The following is an 18,822-nucleotide window of genomic DNA, read 5'->3' as shown; positions in this document are numbered from 1 at the left end:
GCCCAAGCCCAGGGACACAGGTGAACAACGGACCTAAAGGGGAAGGGGCTAGCCCGCAAGCTGCCGGCCATCACTCAGCTGTGCCTGGCTGGCAGGTGAAAAGACAAATCCTGCCCAAGGTCAGCAGGGCACATTGGCTCTAGTACTGCCAGCCTGGCAGTAGCATTTGTGCAAGCTGTGGCTGAGTGCAGCACAGCGCTCCCTCGCCCTCCCACGCCGCGGTCATGTCACGGTAAGGCAGGGTGCAGCGCTCTGTGGGGGAAGTTGCAGCAAAGCTGTGGCACAGAGGTTCCTAACACTGGCTGGTGGCCACTAAATCCTGAGACCCAAGCAAACGTTTGGCCTGGCTGCGTGGCTTGGTGCCATATCTCCAAGGCAAACTGCCAGCAGGGCTGCAGTTCCGTGGGTTTTGCCCTGAATCCTAAGTGCCCCCTCCACACCCCCCCCCCCCCCCCCCCCCCCCCCCCCATCATACCTCATGGCAGGTTGCAGTGCTGCGAAGCAGAAACCTCAGCATTGGTGCTTTCTCTGTGTTCAGGCTCACATACTCATAAGTTTTGAAATGGTCTCAAAAGCAGCAGGAAAACATAAACAAAAAAAGATGAACTTTATAGACTGGAGTAGATTGAACAGGGGCTCTTGTCCAAATCTCTGCTCAAAGAAAATGCGTCAGGTCGGGTCACGCAGGAGCTTGTCTAGAGGAGGTTTGAATGCCTCCCAGGACAGATTGCGCACAGCTTCTCTGGGCTCCTGTTCCAGTGTTTGACCACCCTCATGGCAAAAAAAGTTTTCCATGTAGCTAATGAGAATTTCCTGTTTTCTAGCTTGTGCTCATTACCTCTCATCCTGCCCCTGTGTACCTCTGACCGAACTCTGGCTCTGCCTTCTCTACACCCTCCCACTAGGTAGTTGTAGGCGACAGTAAGATTCCTCTTTTGCCTCCGCTCCTCCAGGCTGATCAAACACAGCTCTCTCATCCCTTCTGTCAGCCCTGCCATCCAGTCTGTTGGCTATTCCCTGGAGGAAGCCAAGTGGGAAGCCTCTACTGGGCAGCAGCACAGCAGGCCAGCATCGCGAGCCTTCACCAGTCAGCCACCTTACCAGAGCCTGGATCTGTTCACAATGCCTTCAGTGCTCAAAACCAACCTCCGTTTTGGCTGGGAGAGCCATGCCCATCTGCAACCCCCAAATAAAATTCCACCTTGCTGTCTTCATTGTGATAAAGTACGTTTATTGTTAAAAACCTACAAGCTGTCCTTGCTGCTGCGACAACGTAGCTTGAGGCTCTCATACAGAGCACAGATCAAGTCCTGGTTGGTGGCACACTTGCAAGACTCATCAGCTGCAAGAGGAGGGTCCCATTACTGCCATCTCTCTCTCTATTTTCTTGTCTACAACACTTACAAATTTGTTTCCTCGTAAATAAAACCTGAGAGGTTTGTGTGACCATTCTCCCCTGTTGCCAACACCAATCCTGGTTGTGGCTACCACATCCTGCTCCCCTGGTAGTTCATGTCCAGGTACCATCCAGATGGCTGCATCTTGAGTCAGGTCCCTTTGGTCAAAAGCCTTATCAATCCCAAATGCTTGGCAGAGCTTGGAGGGCCCGTTACACAGCTGCCAGTCCTTCAGTGGCTTTGCAGGTCCTTTCCTTGAAGCACTGCGCAGCTCTCGCATCACATCTAAACCCCGAAGAGGCTCCAAAGAACGAAGTAAGACTGCAGCCCCTTCCCCTGTGCAGAATAAGAACCACATGTTAGTACAGGGTTGTTTGTCAAGAGCATCTCCGCACTGAGCCCCAAGGCCAGTGGAAGCACCTCAGTTCTAAGCCTGAGGGAGCAGGGAATTGCCTGAGGCACGAGCCACAGGGCCTGCACTTCTCCCAGGCTGTCACAGCCCCAAGTCAGCTGCTAACCCATGGTCAGCACATTCCCTTCCCTATTCTGAATATCTGGAGTCCCATAACTCTGTGTCCTTGATTCATCAGAGCTGATTTGCTCTTCCTTAACCCCACTTCTTGATGTTCCCAGGTCTCGCTGCTGCTCCAAGGCTTGCCAGAGGACAAGAGGTTTTTCTTATGTCAGCACAATGTTCGGGAATAAATACACATATGGTTCAGTTTTAGCATAACTATCTGAAGCTGCTCCCAAACCCAGTGGGGATTTATAATAAACTCTGATTATAAGATCTCTAGCTAACAAAGGAGAGGAGGAATGAGTGTGGATGCCGCCAACAGAAAGAGACAGCTTGTGGAGTTAGGCTGGACAAGGCCTCCTGGCAAGCAGCGGCAGGCACTGGGAGCAGCCGCTGTCTGGGCTACCGCTGAGGGAGCTTGGGATGGAGGCATTACCAGTGCCAGTACCCTGTCTGAGGTATGGGTGGGACGACCGTGGCTTTGGGTAACTGCAGGGCTACAGAGGAGTCTGATCTGAATCCTTGAGCCAGGGAAGCTCTCACAGGATGGGGTCCTGGGGCAGGCAGGGGCTGCACCATCTCTGGCTGCAGGATGCATGGCCCTGGGAGCATCCCTTCTGCAGAGATGGCCCATCTGCGACGAGAAGGGAAGAAAGCTGCCATTCTCTTCTCAAATGTGATTTATCACCCTGTTAGGAGCCTTTGGAAACTCCAGCTCCCCATAGCCATTGTGACCAGCTGCTCCCCCTCATTTTGGTGACAGTGAAGCAAAGATACAGCTCTGAGCAGAGAAATTCCCCTGCAAGGAGGATATCCAGCCTAAGTGGGTCATAAATACTTCCTTGATATTTTCCACTGGGGAGCAGGGAAGGTCTTCTTATGACCTTGAGTGGGCGAGCTGAGAGCCTGGCAATGCGATTTCTGTGCTGCCCCACACAGCACCCGTTGTGCTGGGGCCGCCCACGACATTCCTCCTCTCCAGCATCTGCGCTCTGGTGATGCTGCTCCACAAGAATCTCCTCTCCCTCTCCAGCCTCAAACATCTGGAGCCATGCTCAAGCCTGGCAAAGGCTCTTCTGTAGCCCACCAGATCCCTAGGGACCTGCACTTTCCAAAAATAGAATCCCTCTCATATTTTGTACAAGTCCCACAATAAACTACTCTCCTGGGTTCCCAATGAACCTATAAACTGAAGGCCTGATTTCTTGCTTTTGCAAGGTGTGCCTCTTGCCTTGAACCTGCACAGAACCCCCACCGCCCTCAGTGCAGCTCAGTGAAATAAACAGACTTAATTCCAACAGCTGTCCGCAATCTGTTTCCAAACACTCCCTTCTCTAAGGAAGGGGATTGATGCTAATCTAGCAGCCAAAAGCTGCTTCCCTGTATGACAGTGATTTAGAGCTCAAAGCTCATTTTAGATTTTTAAGAACATGCTCCATGTCCTAATTCTGCTTTTCATCCATGCAAACAGAAACATCCTTCATGTTGGGATGCTGTCTCACTCACCAGGAACAACTGTGGGATTCCGAGGAGCTGCTAATTACACTACTTGCCTTCATCCATCACAAATGCAAGTGGAAACTGTGGTTATGTGTGAATTAAAGCAAGTCCTTGGGAGCTCATGTGAAGAAAGACAAGCCCTCAGAGAAACACCAGGTGCTCCAGAGCATCTGCACAGCAGTGGCAGGGTGTACCTGGCACTTGTCTCTGGCTGCTCTTTGTGCATTTCCACTAGGAAGTTTTCCAACTCTTTCTAGCTGTGTGCAACACAGACCCCTCTCTGCTCTGAGCCAGCAGCCCGAGTGTGAGAGCAACACCACGAGAGCTTTAGGAAGAGTGACCAGGCAGGATATGAGTGCAGGGATGCCTTGATGAGCTACTGCTTTCTCTGCCCTCCCAGCCCATGGGCTGACGTTCAGGACCGCCTGAGTGTATTTGCATATCAGAAGTTTTACTTTAACTACTAAATAGTTCCTGACTCCTTCTGGCTCACCTCCTGCCTGCCAGAGTGCTTGAGCCTTCCTTCTTCCCTTCCTGCAGCCTGCCACTGTGAGCTCTTGGGGTCACCTGGCTTCAGCAGCAGCCTGACACAGACACTGCCACCACCACGCCATCAGCAGCAGCACAGCTTGGGTTCTCTGCTCCAGTCCAGAGACAGTGTATTTACCTCCCATGCCTCACAGAGTCGCTCCATGTACCGAGTAGAGTTTAGAGCCAAAAGCTGGGATCTAGCAGCAATGCAGAGGCCAATTCTCTCCCTGGGCAGCTAGAAATCATGAAATGATAATGAAGTCCCACGCCCGCGCTGTGCAGCTTGCTTCTCCCTCCCTGGATCAACTCCAGCTCTCATTCTTGGAAACAGCTCCTGGCTGCTGTAGAGACGTTTTCTCCTCTCTCCACCCATCTGACTCACTGCTCTCAAAGCACTTCCTTCAAAGTCCTGGTCTAGGATCCAAAAGTTAGGGAGAAGTCCACACTGTGTGACCCTGGGCCTGGGTAGAAAATCATCAGGATCCTGATTTTACAGGAGATTATTTCAGATCTGGCAGCAAAATGCTCACATTGGCAAATGCCTGAGAATAAAATCACAGCAAAGTCAAAGAGAAGCTTGACTGGCATTTATTGTCTTCCTGAAGCGAGGGAAGCCCAGCGTCCCTCTTAGCCCTTGGGAAGGCTCTTTGTACTAAGATTATTCTGCTGTTGCCAAGATTCACGGTAGGATTCATGCACGTTGAAGGACATTGGTTATATTTTTCTATAAACTTTTCTTCCTCTATCTTTTATGATCTCTCCAAAAACGCCATGTAGTGACACACTCCATTGCTTCAGGCAGTATCAGTCCTGACACAGTAATGGGAAAGGCCGCTTCCAGTATAGTCCCACGATTCAGCTTTATCTCAGTGATGTACACAAAGATTTCCCCTTCCTCCGTGACAGAAAACACGAGACCACCCTTCAGCTCGTTATGGCTTTATGAACACAAAAACACAGCCAAGTGGACTTGGCTGAATACACAAAGAGCCTCAACTTCTCGCCTCAACGTGGCGAGGCAACATGCTACAGCTGAAGTGTTTTTGCCATCTGTCGGCAGCATCACGCTGGGCTGAGGACATACTGTTGAGGACACTACAGTGGTGGTGGGTCTTACAGTAAAACTTGCTTTTGTAGCTGCTCTACCACACATCTCCGGCAGCACAGCTCTACCGGTGACACACCTCTTCCTATCCCTGAGTGGCACCGCTGAGCTTAAAGTCTAGCATAAACCAAATACAAAAACCAGAAGATGTTTATCCCAACTGGTATGAAAACAGACAATGCTACAAGACTACATATGAAAAAAAGGGAGCTTTAAAGAGCGAGAGGCTCAAGAGCCAAATACCTCATTCTTGAGAAGGTATGCAGAGGGCAGCACGGAAGAGAGGCATATAAAGCCTTGCACATATGGTACTGTCTTAGACCCTGAGCTGATTAAGAAACAAAAAGCTGCCTGCACAATTCAAGTCAGAGTTTAGCTGTTGTCTGCTGCAACAGTCCAACCTGTGCTGCTTGCCTGGTCCCAACAGCGCATGTGTCCGGGACAGCCCTGTGTAGCAGCTATGCCAAGAAGGTAGCAAAACACTGGCAGCACAGAGAGCAGGGCGCTTTGATCTTCCTCCAGTGAAAGTACAGCTGCTTTCATTAAGCTAACAGCTCCAAATCAGTGCTCTGGTCGCTCAGTTCAAGAAGCTGAGCCGCGGCAGGACAGCAGCCAGTGGCTCTCTTGAAACGCGCCCCTTCCTCATCAGGACCCTGCTGTGGAAGCAGCACAAGGGCTTGCGAGCAGTGCAAAACTGGTCAGTTTGACCCGAGCCGGCACAGTTACAGCAATACAAGGTCTCAGCAGGGGCACAGAAATGCTGGGGAAAAGCAGTGGTTGAGACAACAGAATTCTGGATACAGAACAGGCGTTTCCAGCATGAGGGCCAGATCACACTACTACAGCTGGTAAACGTGGCCACCCGATCTGAAAGACCAAAGCAGGGCACTGCTGGGGCAGCAAACCTAAGGCTGCAAAGCAAAATCTGCTGGGCATTTCCTCCTGCACCCCAACCCTGCAGAGTACAGAAAACTCACGTAAAGGCCTCGGTCACCATCAAAAGCTTCCCTTCTGACCTCACAGTCAACTTCCCATAGCAAAACAGGCCTAAACGAATAATTGATTACGCAAAAGTCATCGTGCAGTAACAGCTGACATTCAAAGAGAGAAAAATCATTTCTAGAGCAAGGGCTCTGATAGCTGTGGTGCCCGAGAACAGACAGGGAACACAAATACTTCCAGGGCCTGTTCTTACACTTCATCATCTCAGACTCTGTGTCCCCACAGCACCACATCAGGGCTGCAGAGCAGACAGAGGCTGAGTTCATTTCTTTTTACAGCACAGGAAGATCCTGGCAAAGACAGGTAATAACTTACTAACAGATCTTTTTGTTTCATACAAGTTTTCTCTCTGCTTTAGTGCAGAGACCCACTGTCTTGGGCATTGCTTAGGGAACAAAATGTCTGATCACGCACATGGGAGAATGTCCTAATGCAACACCAATAACATAAGAAACTAAAAATAAAGCTAAGTGCTCTCCTAAATCTTCAAATTTCCAAACAGCCTAACTTTTAAAGGTGTGGCTTGGAGCTATTTAGGAAGAGGGATATAAACTCTTTGTTAGCCATAATCACAGAAAAAGCAAAGAGACCCCAGAGGGACTGCCTGAAGTTTCACTCACTGTGAAAGAAGTCACCTGGTATTCCCCCAACCACGCTCTAAGCAGACCTGGAGCATTCCCTGTACTGAAAAGTTAGCTCCATTTCGGGGGGGGGGGGGAAGGAGTGGAAGTCAGGGGAAAGATATTTATTTGGAAACAGGCAGGAACAGTACCCTGACACTGTTCTGTGCTTTACTGTGGTGTTAAGATGGCAGCCAGGGAAAGAACTGATTTCTCCCAAAACCAGCCTCAGGCTTTCTGCTAATTCTCACGTCATTCAGTATGAACTTTGCTAACATGCATCCAGGTCAAAATTGAAATGGCTTAAGGTGGGGTCAATTTGTGCGTGTTTGAAGATACCAGGGAATCCAAAAAACACCTTTCCACTTCTCCATTGTTCCAATTTGCTGCCCCCAGCAATACCATATAGTATTGCCACATGTAAACCCCTTTATATGTTACTCATACAAAGCAAGTTGATCCACCATCCTGAATTTGTGGTGGGTTTTTTTGTTTGTTTGTTTGTTTTGTTTTTTTTGCCTTCTGCCCAGGTGCATAAATGCCACTACAGAAGCCTTCCTTCAGGCTAAAATACAGGACAAGCATCTTCTCTATCTATGGTAAGATGGGAAAAGCATCTCAGGTACAAATCTTCCCCCAAATTCTTTCTTTCAACACATCTGCATGTGGGTAGATAAACTGAAGGAGTAACCGCGGATGCATCCTGTGACATAAGAAATGTACAGCCATGCTGTTTACTTCAGCGTCTTCCTGACAAAGTTGGTAGTGAAAGCTGTGCTTTGCGTCAGCATAGCTGCAGCTATGACAGCCTAATGAAGAATAAACAAGTGTGTAACAAAAATCTCCAAACTAATTCCATCAAAACAGCGAGCTCATTGACTGTTTTGCTACAAAACTAAACATAGGTATATAAGGGAAAATTTCCGAAAGCACAGATTTCAAAGAAATCTTTTAGAATTCAAAGGCTAAGCATCTTTTTTTTTAAATAAAAATTATTATTCCTAATATTTCATACACTAAGAACCCCATCCTGAACAAAAAAACATTCTTCTTTCATTATCGGAACAGATTTGGCAGAGACATCGTAATGAAATTCACGTGTTCATCCATCAGACTCCAGACTTCCATTTAGGAAGTCAGGCTCTTTCCCCACAGTATTACCTGGCACTGTTTTTCTGCTTGGCTCCTGTCCAAAGGCCAAAACCTGAGGATTAACGGTCACTGTGACAGCATTTGCTTTCCAGTTAGGAATATACAAGCACGGTTTTTGTTTGTTTGTTTTTGTTTTTAAGATCTATCTTTGCAGTGGTGAAAAAAAAGTTTTTGAGATTTTTCAAACAAAGTGTTTAAGAAATACATGCTGCCATTTCAAGGTGTCTAATTAACCAATAACTTTATTCCAAGGCAAACATTGTCATTTGTAAGTAAAGCAAAAAAAAGGTCTACAAGCAACACCTGCTTGTTAAAAGGAGAATCATTTGATTAGGGCTTTTATTATCTTGAGAATAATAGAAGATTAAAGATCCTGTAACAGCCTGTTTTTTTTCCAGTGTTTTTTGTTTGTTTGTTTGTTTGTTTGTTTCTCCTTAAGATACAGCAAAGCAGCTAAAATGGTCCTACAGTGACTACTTGCTTACACGTAGACATCACCACCTTCAAGGAACAAAGCTCACGGACTCACATGAATAAGGCAGCAGCTCTGGTCATCAAAACTGAAAGCTCCATCCTGACAAGATTCCCTTCCAGCCCTTGATCTTTATTTCTGCATCTGAACAGCCATAGAGCTTGCAGCTGGGACAAAAACCCCATCTGGCTGGTCACTGCATAGCCAGAGATGGGCCCTGCTTGTAGCATCTGAAGCTAACACACTGGCCACAGCTACAAACCGTTTACAATGGCAAAACTAAGGTCCCAAGGAAAGATTATGACAACAAGTCATTGACTTCACAGAGTCCATAGGGAACTCATGAGTGACTGCAACACAGCAAATGTAGATTGAAATATCAGACCCATGCTGTAGGCATTAAATCTCTTTCAGCCTCAGCTTACCTTGGCTGGAAACATTCACGCAGAAGTAAATCCCATAGATCTGATACACGTACAGGGTTCCTGGTTTCATGAACATCGCTGCGTTTCGCTGAGTTTGCTTCCCACCTTTCGAGTGGGAAGCTTCATCTTCCCCACCCAGATAGGCTTCTGTTTCAACGATCCTCCCCCAGAGCTCCCTGCCATCAGGAAGTCGGCGAACTAAAATCTGAAACAGAGGTCAGAGGGCATCAGTTAGCAATCCCCTGTACAAAACAACCACAGCACAACGGTTGTGGAAGCAAGTCGGAAAAAAGGGCACGATGGTACAACCTACTCTCCTCTACCTCCATGAGTTCAGTCTGTAAGCTAATAAGAACTCTTTCAGTTTCTACTGTCTGGGCCACATCCCAATACAAGAAATTTCTACCTGTCATTCACTCAGCAAAATGCTTGGAGGGTCTAGATGTTACAGTATCATACACAACAAATTTATGACCATATATACAATAAAGCAGCAATCTCCACAGCCCACAGAGCTTCTTTTGTGGTTATTTTCTATATTCTCCACCTGAACCCAGCAGGAGAGCTAGAGGTTTAAGGCAAAAAAGCACCACTAATATCAACTCTGAAGCACCACAAATATGTATTCCTTCAATCAGAAGAAATATGACAGTAGCATAATTAAATAACTACTGTGATTGGATAGTCTCTCTCTCCTAGAGGTGTTTCAAAAAAGCCCTAATGACTATAGAGACAGAAGTACTATTGATACTTTGGTTATTTTCTACACCATGGAGAGGGCAGTTGCAGGAGAGCTGGAAAGTGGCTTCAGGCAGACAACAAAGGATCTTTGTTACTGCAGTGTGCTCCTCACTGCTGCTACCTCCTTAAATAAAACAAAGTAGATGGGGAAAAACACAACCACAACAGTGAAAAGATTCTCTAGAAAAATAAACACTAAACTCTGTACAATAGTTTTTTTGTTGTTTGACCTGATTTCTAAACTTTTTTTTTTTTTTTTTTACTTAATGTGTGTTTATAATATACTGCACTATGGTCTCATCAGTCTAATTATAACATGTTCTGTGCTTCCATACTTAAAAACCGGCAATTCAAAAATGACTTACAAGAAACAGAGCATACTTCCTAATAGATTTTTTTTCCTGGATTGTTAATGCAGTTGTTGACCTGATCCAGTACAGATGCTCCAGAAGTCTGTCTTAAATGTTGCAACTCCTATATATCACGTTTTCCCTACAGCAGTTCCCAAATCATTGAAAACATTTTATTGTTTTTGTGAACAACAGTGACTTCAGAAAAGCACCCATGTCTGTGAACACCCCAAAAGCACACCCACGTGGCCAAATTTCTCTTTCAATACGATGAAATGCAATGGCAAAGTTACAATTTTAAGAGTATGCAGGCATTTCCCTCACTCTTCAGACAAACTATTTACAGTTATAACAGTTTAAAACAATAAGTAATACTAACAAACCAGGCACCTCCAAAATCTGGTAGAGCAAAGATAATGAAAGTAAACACTAAACTACCAATGCAGTTACAACTATATCAAAATGAAACCATAGATTACATCATGGGAGACTGAGAGTTATACTTTAAAGAAAATCTAAAATTAACACAGAATTTGCCTGGTTTGTAATTCTAGGCTTAAATAGGATAAGTATGGAATTGGGACTAAAATATCATCTGCCTGGGGCAACAGAATGCATGAGGATGTTGGAATCATTAAGACAAAAAAAATGCACTAGTACAAGAAAACTTCAGGTATCTTCATATAGACTAAGAAAATACCACAGTAGGGTTGGCCACAGACTATATTTTTTAGATACCAACAAATGTTGGTACATAAACTCTCAAAGTGATCCAGAGCAAAATGCAAAGTGTCCTCCAAAGGCTCATCTCTGAAAAAAAACTTTCATGAAGTTGTTCAATTTGTTGAACTTTCAGCCATGAAGTATAAAGATCAGTGTCCTTCCACAAGCTTTCAGGTCTAAAAATAATCTATTACAGTATTGCTTACCAGCAAAAAGGGGAAACTACATAAAATGAGGAAGCTTGTTAGGAAGAACTTAAAAGAGGCAGCCAAAGGCCAAAGCAGGAAAGGCAAGCCTCTAGCAGGAAGTCTATAAAGAGCAAATACACATCATGACGTCTGAGAGAAAAGCTGAGAAAGAACAAAAAAACCAGCAGGGTTAAAAAACCAGCAGAGCAAAGGCATCAATTACAAGCAAGACAGTATCCTTCAAAAATAAAACCAAAGCTAGACACAGCAATACACGCCAAAAACAACAGTTAGTGGAACAAATTCCTGAAGTTATCTAAACCAATGAGAACCCAGAGAGTTCACCCTACAGATAATAAAGGTATATTAAAAAAAAGTCTCAGATAAGATTGTAGCAGTAAAACTAAAAATACATTTTGCAGTTGTGTTTAGGAGGTCCCAGACTGGAACTTTTTATAGGAAGGAACTCCCTCCCATAAAGAGAGCCGGAGGGTTTTCTGAAGGACTTGCTGAGCAGAAGAGACACACTTAATCTCCCATACTCTGATTTCCAAAGGCTTTCAGCAAGGTCCACAAATTCCTCAAAATTTCTGCAGTGGGATAAAGTAGAAGGTACTTTCATGAACAATTACTTGAAAACTCAGAAACAAAAGGTAGGAATAACAGGTCAGAGTTTAACTGTGGGACTGTGGAATCCCAGAGGCCTCCATGCTAGGGCTTATGTTGCCTCACATATTTGTGTTAATAATCTGGGTAAGGTGATTGTTAGCAAGCTCCCCATCTCTACTGGCAATACTGAGTTAAGCAGAACAGCAAAAATAAAAGCAGATAGTGCGAGACACAACTTTCATAGTGTACTTCCAGGTGAGAATGGAATATTCCAGTACCCTATGACAGTGGATATTGGTCAAGAAAGGCCAAGGAGCTGGCATGCTATTAGCATCTTAAGATATAAAGTGGAGGTAGAGGAGAAAATGATGTTGACTGCGCAGCATTACTTTCCAGTGGGCAAAGCAGGAGCCAAAAACAAATAAAGGAATACCTTTATGTCTTCATCCAAAACAGATTTAGCTACTAGTCTTTAATTTCCTAAACTTTACAAGAGAAAAAATGAGGAGAACAGTATTCCTAAAATAGAAAAGCCCTAGGGTCAAATTGCAGAAAAAGAATTTCATCCTTTTACACTAAATTATTAGCTAGCACATGCTCCAGCACAGTAATCTCAGTGTTCATGTCTTACCTGTCCTAGAAAGGATTTGGCCAGACTAATACAGGGCTGGCTGAAAAAATCTGCTTCTAGCTGGAAAGACTTTTTTTTCTGTGTTGCAAAATATTTGCTGCTTTTTGGAGAAGAGTCCCCATCAGGAGTGGTGTTCAGGTTCTCCAAAGCATCAGAGGGAGGGATGCTGGAGTTGCTTTGGAGAGCACTTAATTCAGCCAACAGCTTTCTTTTTCTTGGCATAGTTCTAGAAAATAGATATAAACATAATTAGAGATGTACAGCTTATTTAAAAGTAACTCATGTCCACAAACTCTTATTTTTACACATCTCTCCACAACAATGAATCTGAAAGGTTAGACAACTTAGGCAAACTACAGAAGCAGGTGACATATTTAGCCGGGTCTACATCAGGTTAAGCAAATACTGGGCTCTGCTGATACACAAATAGAAAATGGCAGTTTGAGTTTTCATCTTGTAAAAACTCCAGATAGAAAATAACTCAGTTCCACGTAGCAGTAAAAATATGTTTGCTTTTAGGTTAGGAAATTCAGAACTTGAAAATAAATATGAGGCAGTACTATGTTAGTTCTCCAAAAAAGGAGATAATCTGTTAAGCAGACAAAAAAGAATACAAAACAAACACCCTGAAAATTGTGCCAAGTTAGAAAGTTCAGAGAAGTGATGTATCAATCATTTTATACAGTAATGTAACGGGATAACAATCTAAGTCTCCACAGGGCACAGAACGTTTGACAAGGGAGATGCCCTATTTACAGTCATAGCGTCAAACTTGTTTATCATGCTGTAAAAATGTTTCTATTAAGACCTTCACAAAATAAGCTTTAAACTCACCTACCAAAGAGATGAAGAGCAGTCTGTTCCAGCCTACAGTATGTATTTGTGACAACTACATAAGACAAAATTGTTCTTTTAGATTTGTCACCAATTTACTACGCGAGATTCAAAAGTTAGTTTCTTTTTCTGTGCTGCAGTCCTTATACCTGTCAAAGAAGAACAAAGTTATTTATTCACTCTGTAAAGCTCTTTGAAATCTATGTTGGCTAACAGCATGATGTGGGAGCTGGGGGCGATGGATTAGCGCCGTGACTCCAGCTAGCTTTGGTTGGAGCTATTTTACTGCAGGAACATCTGCAGAGCACAACACAGAAGTGAGCTGTTTTTGGAGAGTTGTGTATGCTGCTCTTGGTTCTTACTGGACTCTCAGAACCTCCCAGGTAGGCTAAGAGATTTTGGAGCTGTAGGTCATAATACCAACAAAGCATCATTTACTCAGGGACAACTTACAGTTTTCTATTTCTTCTCAGGGTCTAGCAAAAGCCAATCTCCCAGCTGGGACATTGTCACTTTTGGAAATGCTCTTTATTTAGCCTTTTTTATATAAAAAGGCTAAGAAAACAGTGGGAAAAAAATGCACTTTTCCTGTACTCCAACAATACCGGATACACAAAAAGCTGAAACCAAACTTTAAAAAAAATTCCCCCCCTCGCGTTAAATTTGGAAAGTGTCAGGCTCAAAAAGGGAGTCGTATAAGAGACTGCAATGACATCAGGTTTTAAAAGATGCCTCACCAATGCTAAAATTCAACCACATCTAGAAACAAGGGAAAAAAGCAAGAGTTCAACATCCTATGTAAGTGGAAATCACAAGAGACCTACACACAGATGAATCTGCAAGGGAAGCATGTACATAGTTAAACTGCTGCCACTCATTCTTCACTAGACCAGGAGCTTTGAAAAATGCCTACAAAACCTTTTGCCATCAAAAATGATCTGTAGCTTGCTCTGATATTTTTCACAAAGACATCAGCAACAGTTTCCTTTATTTGCACTGAAACAATAATGAATCACAAGTGCCGTTCCCGGTACTGTTACGTTCTACTGCAGAAGTAGAGACACATGCATATAAAGGTACGCAGCAAGAAAATCACAATGCCACGACTTGCAAGAAGATGGTATGTTTGTTTCTTCCTGAACATCTAATTCTTTATGGCAATAATTCAGTGATGTTAGAGACTTGGCATAGAATGGCCAACTCCATGCCAAGCATTCAGCTCTGGACCATAGCTTTCACTTTGTATCAATTCTTGAAAATTGTGTTAGAAGTCACCGACCTCCCTCAGACAAAATTGCCTGTTGGCCTTTGCAAACAGGAGTCCTGCCTAGAAAGGAGGATGTGGATGGGAAAAGGGGTTGCGTGAAGGAAGGGACAGAAGAGGAATACTTCCCCATATCAGGCTAACTTCTAAAGAGTCAATCAAAGGAATGCTTCACACTGGAGACTACCCCCAGACTCTTCTGACAGCGTTAACTGGAACTTCCAGATCACCAGCAGTACACGAAGACACGCTGAAAACATGGCCAATTTGTGTGGAGCACAGTTGGTAAGTTGTGCTTTTATGGAATGCAACATCAGAAACAGGATCTGGGTTGCCTGGCACCTATTGCCTTTCCAGTTAAGTAATTCTTAAAAGCTGGAAGTGCTCTCACGGACATGTTACACCGGCAGCCCAAGGGCACTTGTAATTTCATTGCTATAGGCTGATCTCACACAGACCTCAGCATCTTCAGCTCTCATTAGAAACAGCCTCATAGTCATGAGAAATGCAGAGCCTACAAAACGTGATTTCTTTAAGAGCAAAAACCCAGACTGAAGGGAATGCAATACCATTCCAGAAACCCAGGAAACCCCCAGTGTACCCGTTGTCTCCCTGCTCGTTCATACCAAGATATGAAACAAAAAACTCTACGCCTCAAAGCCTATCTACATTTTCTACAAAGAATGTTGCCTGAAACAAGTCCCTTCTTGCCAAATGAAAAAGCACACTGCAGAAGACAGTGCATATCAAGTACCCAAGCCCTATTCACTCGGGAAGTAAGAGACACCATCTCTTCTTATGCGAGTCTACAGACAAATCCTACAACTCTTTATTTCCATCTAGATTTTCTTGCTGGTATAGTAAACAAGTTATACTTCTATATCGTGTGCCTCAAGTAAGAATCAGCTGTGGGTTCAACACTTTTTGCTAATCCCATTGTAACCAAACTAGCTACAAGTCGTTAAGCACATGTGTATACATACACAGAAACGTAGGCAAGGTGGGAAGAAGATCAAGATGTTCATCCCAGGAAAGGTAAAAAGGACAACATGATAAAGCGACACAGAAGTCTTAACCCACCTCCTCAGTTCTGTTACCCAGTTCAATCCATGGCTACAAGCAACCTCACCACTGCTTTCTGACTACGCCCAGTTCCATCATGCTCCTTCTGAGATAAGGGTACCAGTGCACACAGTTTTCAAGGGGCTGGCACACCGCATACACAAAGAGACCTTTAGTGTATTTTCTCTTTTGCTGAGATGTAAAATACGACTTGTCTTCCTTACTGATGAAGGAAGCTTCACAGAATTAGTCATTAAGGCTCCAAAAACTCACTCATTTTGTGTGTGAAATTAGGACTGCACCCGCACCCACGTGAATCAGTTTACATTCGCAATTGAGCTGCCATTAATGTTAAGCCATCTGGAAACACTTACAGTCAGAGCCCTGCACCACTTACAGGTCCTTTAGGAAAGGTTGCACAGCACATCCCTGCGGCACTCCAGTGGTGACATCCCCTCATCACCAGGGCTGCCCATTTACTCACACCCTCTTCCCTATCTGCACGAAGTGTTTATGACAGGCTGACTTTCTTCAGACATTTGTTTCACTCTGATTTCCGCCCCCCCCAACGTTCTGTTTTTAACTGAGTGCCAAACTTGAAGTTTAAACGAAAGCAAAAAAGTTAAATACAATATTGACAATGGATGTTAGCTAGCTCAGCCTCCTGAGATCTAAGTTAACCAAGGCATTAACAAGCAGCATTTAGAGAGGCCACAAAACACTGATCTGCAGTTCTTTTTTTTTCTTTATATCTACATTATTTGTAGCAAACCTACTTCGAGTATATTTGGCTAATCATCCAAGAACTGTGAGTTATTTTTGTCTGCCTATATGATAACAGTGAGAACAATCTTGATTTGTAAAGCATACTCAAAGAGCTCGAAAATGATACAGCACTTAACTCTTAGGTACCTATTGTATAAAACTATCCTAGAAAACACATTCCTTCCCCAAACCTTAACGTTGCATGAGAAACAATTTAGTTTAGGCATGGGGGTTTGACTTGATGACCAAAGACACTTCTCCACAGCCTTCATTAATGCACTGACAAAAAGGAAAATGTGTGACTAAAATGCTTAAACTTCCAAATAATATCCACAAGGAGTCCCACTTAAGAGTTCCTGCTGAAGTACAGTAACTTAAAGACCAGGAAAAAAAACATAAGACACAAAGATTTACCCATAGAAGGATCCAGGAGTTATTCCCTGCATAAACATGGAAGCAAAGGGTTCTTGCAGTTCCTCCTAAGAAGTCAGCCCTAGGCTCAGACTCAGAGAAAGGACCCACTCCATATCCAATTTTACAGAGGAGCAATGTGTGAAGTCCTATGAGAAGTTTTTGACAGGCAGGGGGGCAAGGGACAGATTATTTCCTTCAAATTTCAGGTCGGCTACTCAAAGAAAGGCCTTAGTATTCAAGCTTTGTTCAACCTGAACTCTCCAACAAGACCATATGGAGGGAATCACAGCCACACTTCGTAATCAGTCATGACACAGACTCAGTAACAGCTAAGATGCTGCTCTAGGAGATTAAATTGGGACTGATTCAATGCACATGTTATGAGCCTGTCTCCTTAGTGAGAAAGTCCCTTTCTTCAATTTTCAACCAAAGGAAAGACTTTTCCTGCATTTAGTGATTCAGGGTTAATCTTTACAGTTAGAGAGAGAATATTTGCCTGTACTTTGCATTCCGTTACCAGGCATTGTTAAATAATTCAAGTAAGAAAACAGAACACTTGATCAAAGCCTTAATGGATGATGATCTGTTGAGATACAATTGTAAATGCAGGTTAAAATAAATAGCTGATGTAATGTCCACCACAATAACGAGCATTTTCAAAACCCCCAAAGTCTTCAGGCTCTACGTAAACAATGAAGGATCTGAGGAGAGAGGCCAATTTCCCGCACAGCTTTGGATCATATGCTGTATGGGACAAAACTAGCTTGCTAGTGGCAATGAGACAAAAAACATCTGATGATGTAATACAGGAACAAAAGCTAAAGTTTCTCCTATAAAAAGACACTTCCAGTAATCTAGCAAATCCCCGCTTATTGTAGAGGCCATGAAAATATGAGTCAGACATAGATATGAACTAGTAAAGCATGAACACGGTCCCTTTCGTGCCACAGTAGCCTTGATTTTAACACGGCATTCTTATTTAGAAAAGCCTCCATTTTCCAAAACAGATTAGCAGCACATTTCCTGTAGACTGGGTATTTCCCCTCCTTATAGGGTCTAATTCATACCATTTTTTATTTTTATTTTTAGCATGCACACATCTGTACAACAGTTGGCCTTCCAGCATTTAGCTGTGAAATCACCCATCTTCCAAGATCTCTGGAGCATCTCTGACCAATTCCATTATCTGTGCATTTCGTTATGTACAAAAATGCCAAAGGAAGCTCTGCAGAACAGAAGTGGCAGGACAGGAAATCGCTGTGCGCCCAAAGGCAGCCGTCCATTTCATTACGCTTTATTTAATCAGCAGATCACGCCTCTTTCGCCCCAGCCCCAACTGCATTCACAGAACGGGGATGCTGTTTTCCCCTCAATGTTCATTACATGGTCTTTGCAACATCTTAAAGCCAGAAAGTGTAGTAAAAAATAGGTTTTTATAGTATTAGAAAGGGATGTTTCGATACACAAGACTGAAATAAACAGCACTGGTGACCGTGAAGACAGCTGCAAGAGCGTCTTTTTCTAGGAGATAGGTGGGAAGAAACACCGGGAAGCGTTTGTCACTTGTGCTGGTGGAATCCTGCAGAGCAGGAGCCGTTCCAGCAGCAGCACCGGGGCCCTGCCAGCACACCGCTCCCAAGCCGCAGGACACCCCAATCACCACGGTCACGTCTCACAGGGCAGCCCCGTCCTACCGACGCCTCTAGGCCGCGCACGCTGGCGCCGGGCCCCGGCTGCGGCGGAGGCGGCCCCGGGGGGAACACCCGGCCCCGCAGCCCGCCCGGGGTGGGCCCGGCAGCGGCCTCCAGCCCGCCCGGCCCCGCAGCACACGCACCTGGCTGGGGCCGCGCCGTGCCGGCCGCTGTCCCGCGGTGCCACCTGGCCGGGCCGGGCTGGGCCGAGCCGGGCTGGGCCGGGCCGCTGGCGGGCACCGCCTCCCGGTGAGGCCGCCGCCCGCCCGACGCGGCCGTGAGGGGCCGGGCTGCTGAGGGGCGCCCCGAGAAGGGCTGGGGGAAGGCGGTGGGCTTTGTAGCCCGTGTGTGTTCCCGCAGGCGTCCCTCCGTCCTTGTCAGCTGCGAGGAGGAAGCGTTCAGGCTTTCAGAACAGGCCCAGAGAGCGCTTGCGTTTTGTCACCCTCCAGTCAGCGAGGCAGGGCTCTTGCTGTGCTCGCAGAGAAAGCGTTTCTTGCTTCTTAATCTTGATTTAAGGATTGAAATGATTGAGCTGCTGCTGCGCTGAATGCTGCTACGCTCATTCACTTCTTCACTAGTAAAATGTCCCATGGATTTTTGGCCTTACCGTCTCCTGTGTCCAGGCACCAGGCTCTTACTGCTTTGTCGGACTAAAAAGGCCCCTATTTTTTTTCCTGCCCTCTTCTCACGGTGAAGATGGTGATGGTCCACAATCAAATCAATTTACAACTCTTTCTCTGAGCTTGCTTGATCTTTCATTGTAATTCTTTTATGGACCACAGATTGCTCTGAACTCTTCCTGGTTTTCAACATCGACTTTCTGACATGT

The 18,822-nt window shown here is 44.9% G+C and overlaps 1 protein-coding gene across 2 annotated transcripts; it reads right to left on the bottom strand.

The window, feature by feature from the left end:
* Positions 1-1,214: 1,214 nt before the first annotated feature.
* On the bottom strand, positions 1,215-18,274 carry MPG (N-methylpurine DNA glycosylase). Of its 2 annotated transcripts, none has more exons than XM_035548828.2 (5): positions 18,137-18,274; positions 12,798-12,946; positions 11,964-12,189; positions 8,722-8,926; positions 1,215-1,733 (listed from the first exon to the last, which is right to left on the bottom strand). In XM_035548828.2, the coding sequence occupies exons 3-5, from the start codon at positions 12,183-12,185 to the stop codon at positions 1,339-1,341; spliced, it is 822 nt and encodes a 273-aa protein (XP_035404721.1). In that variant the 5' UTR covers positions 12,186-12,189; positions 12,798-12,946; positions 18,137-18,274; the 3' UTR covers positions 1,215-1,338. The 2 variants fall into 2 exon arrangements, with proteins under 2 accessions (XP_035404721.1, XP_035404722.1); XM_035548829.2 differs by having other exon boundaries at positions 12,802-12,946.
* Between the last annotated feature and the right edge of the window lie 548 nt (positions 18,275-18,822).

The sequence above is a fragment of the Cygnus atratus genome, chromosome 15, assembly GCF_013377495.2.
Source record: "Cygnus atratus isolate AKBS03 ecotype Queensland, Australia chromosome 15, CAtr_DNAZoo_HiC_assembly, whole genome shotgun sequence".
NCBI lineage: Eukaryota > Metazoa > Chordata > Aves > Anseriformes > Anatidae > Cygnus > Cygnus atratus.
Note: the sequence above shows the minus strand (reverse complement) of the source record. Positions and strands in the feature narration are given on the sequence as shown.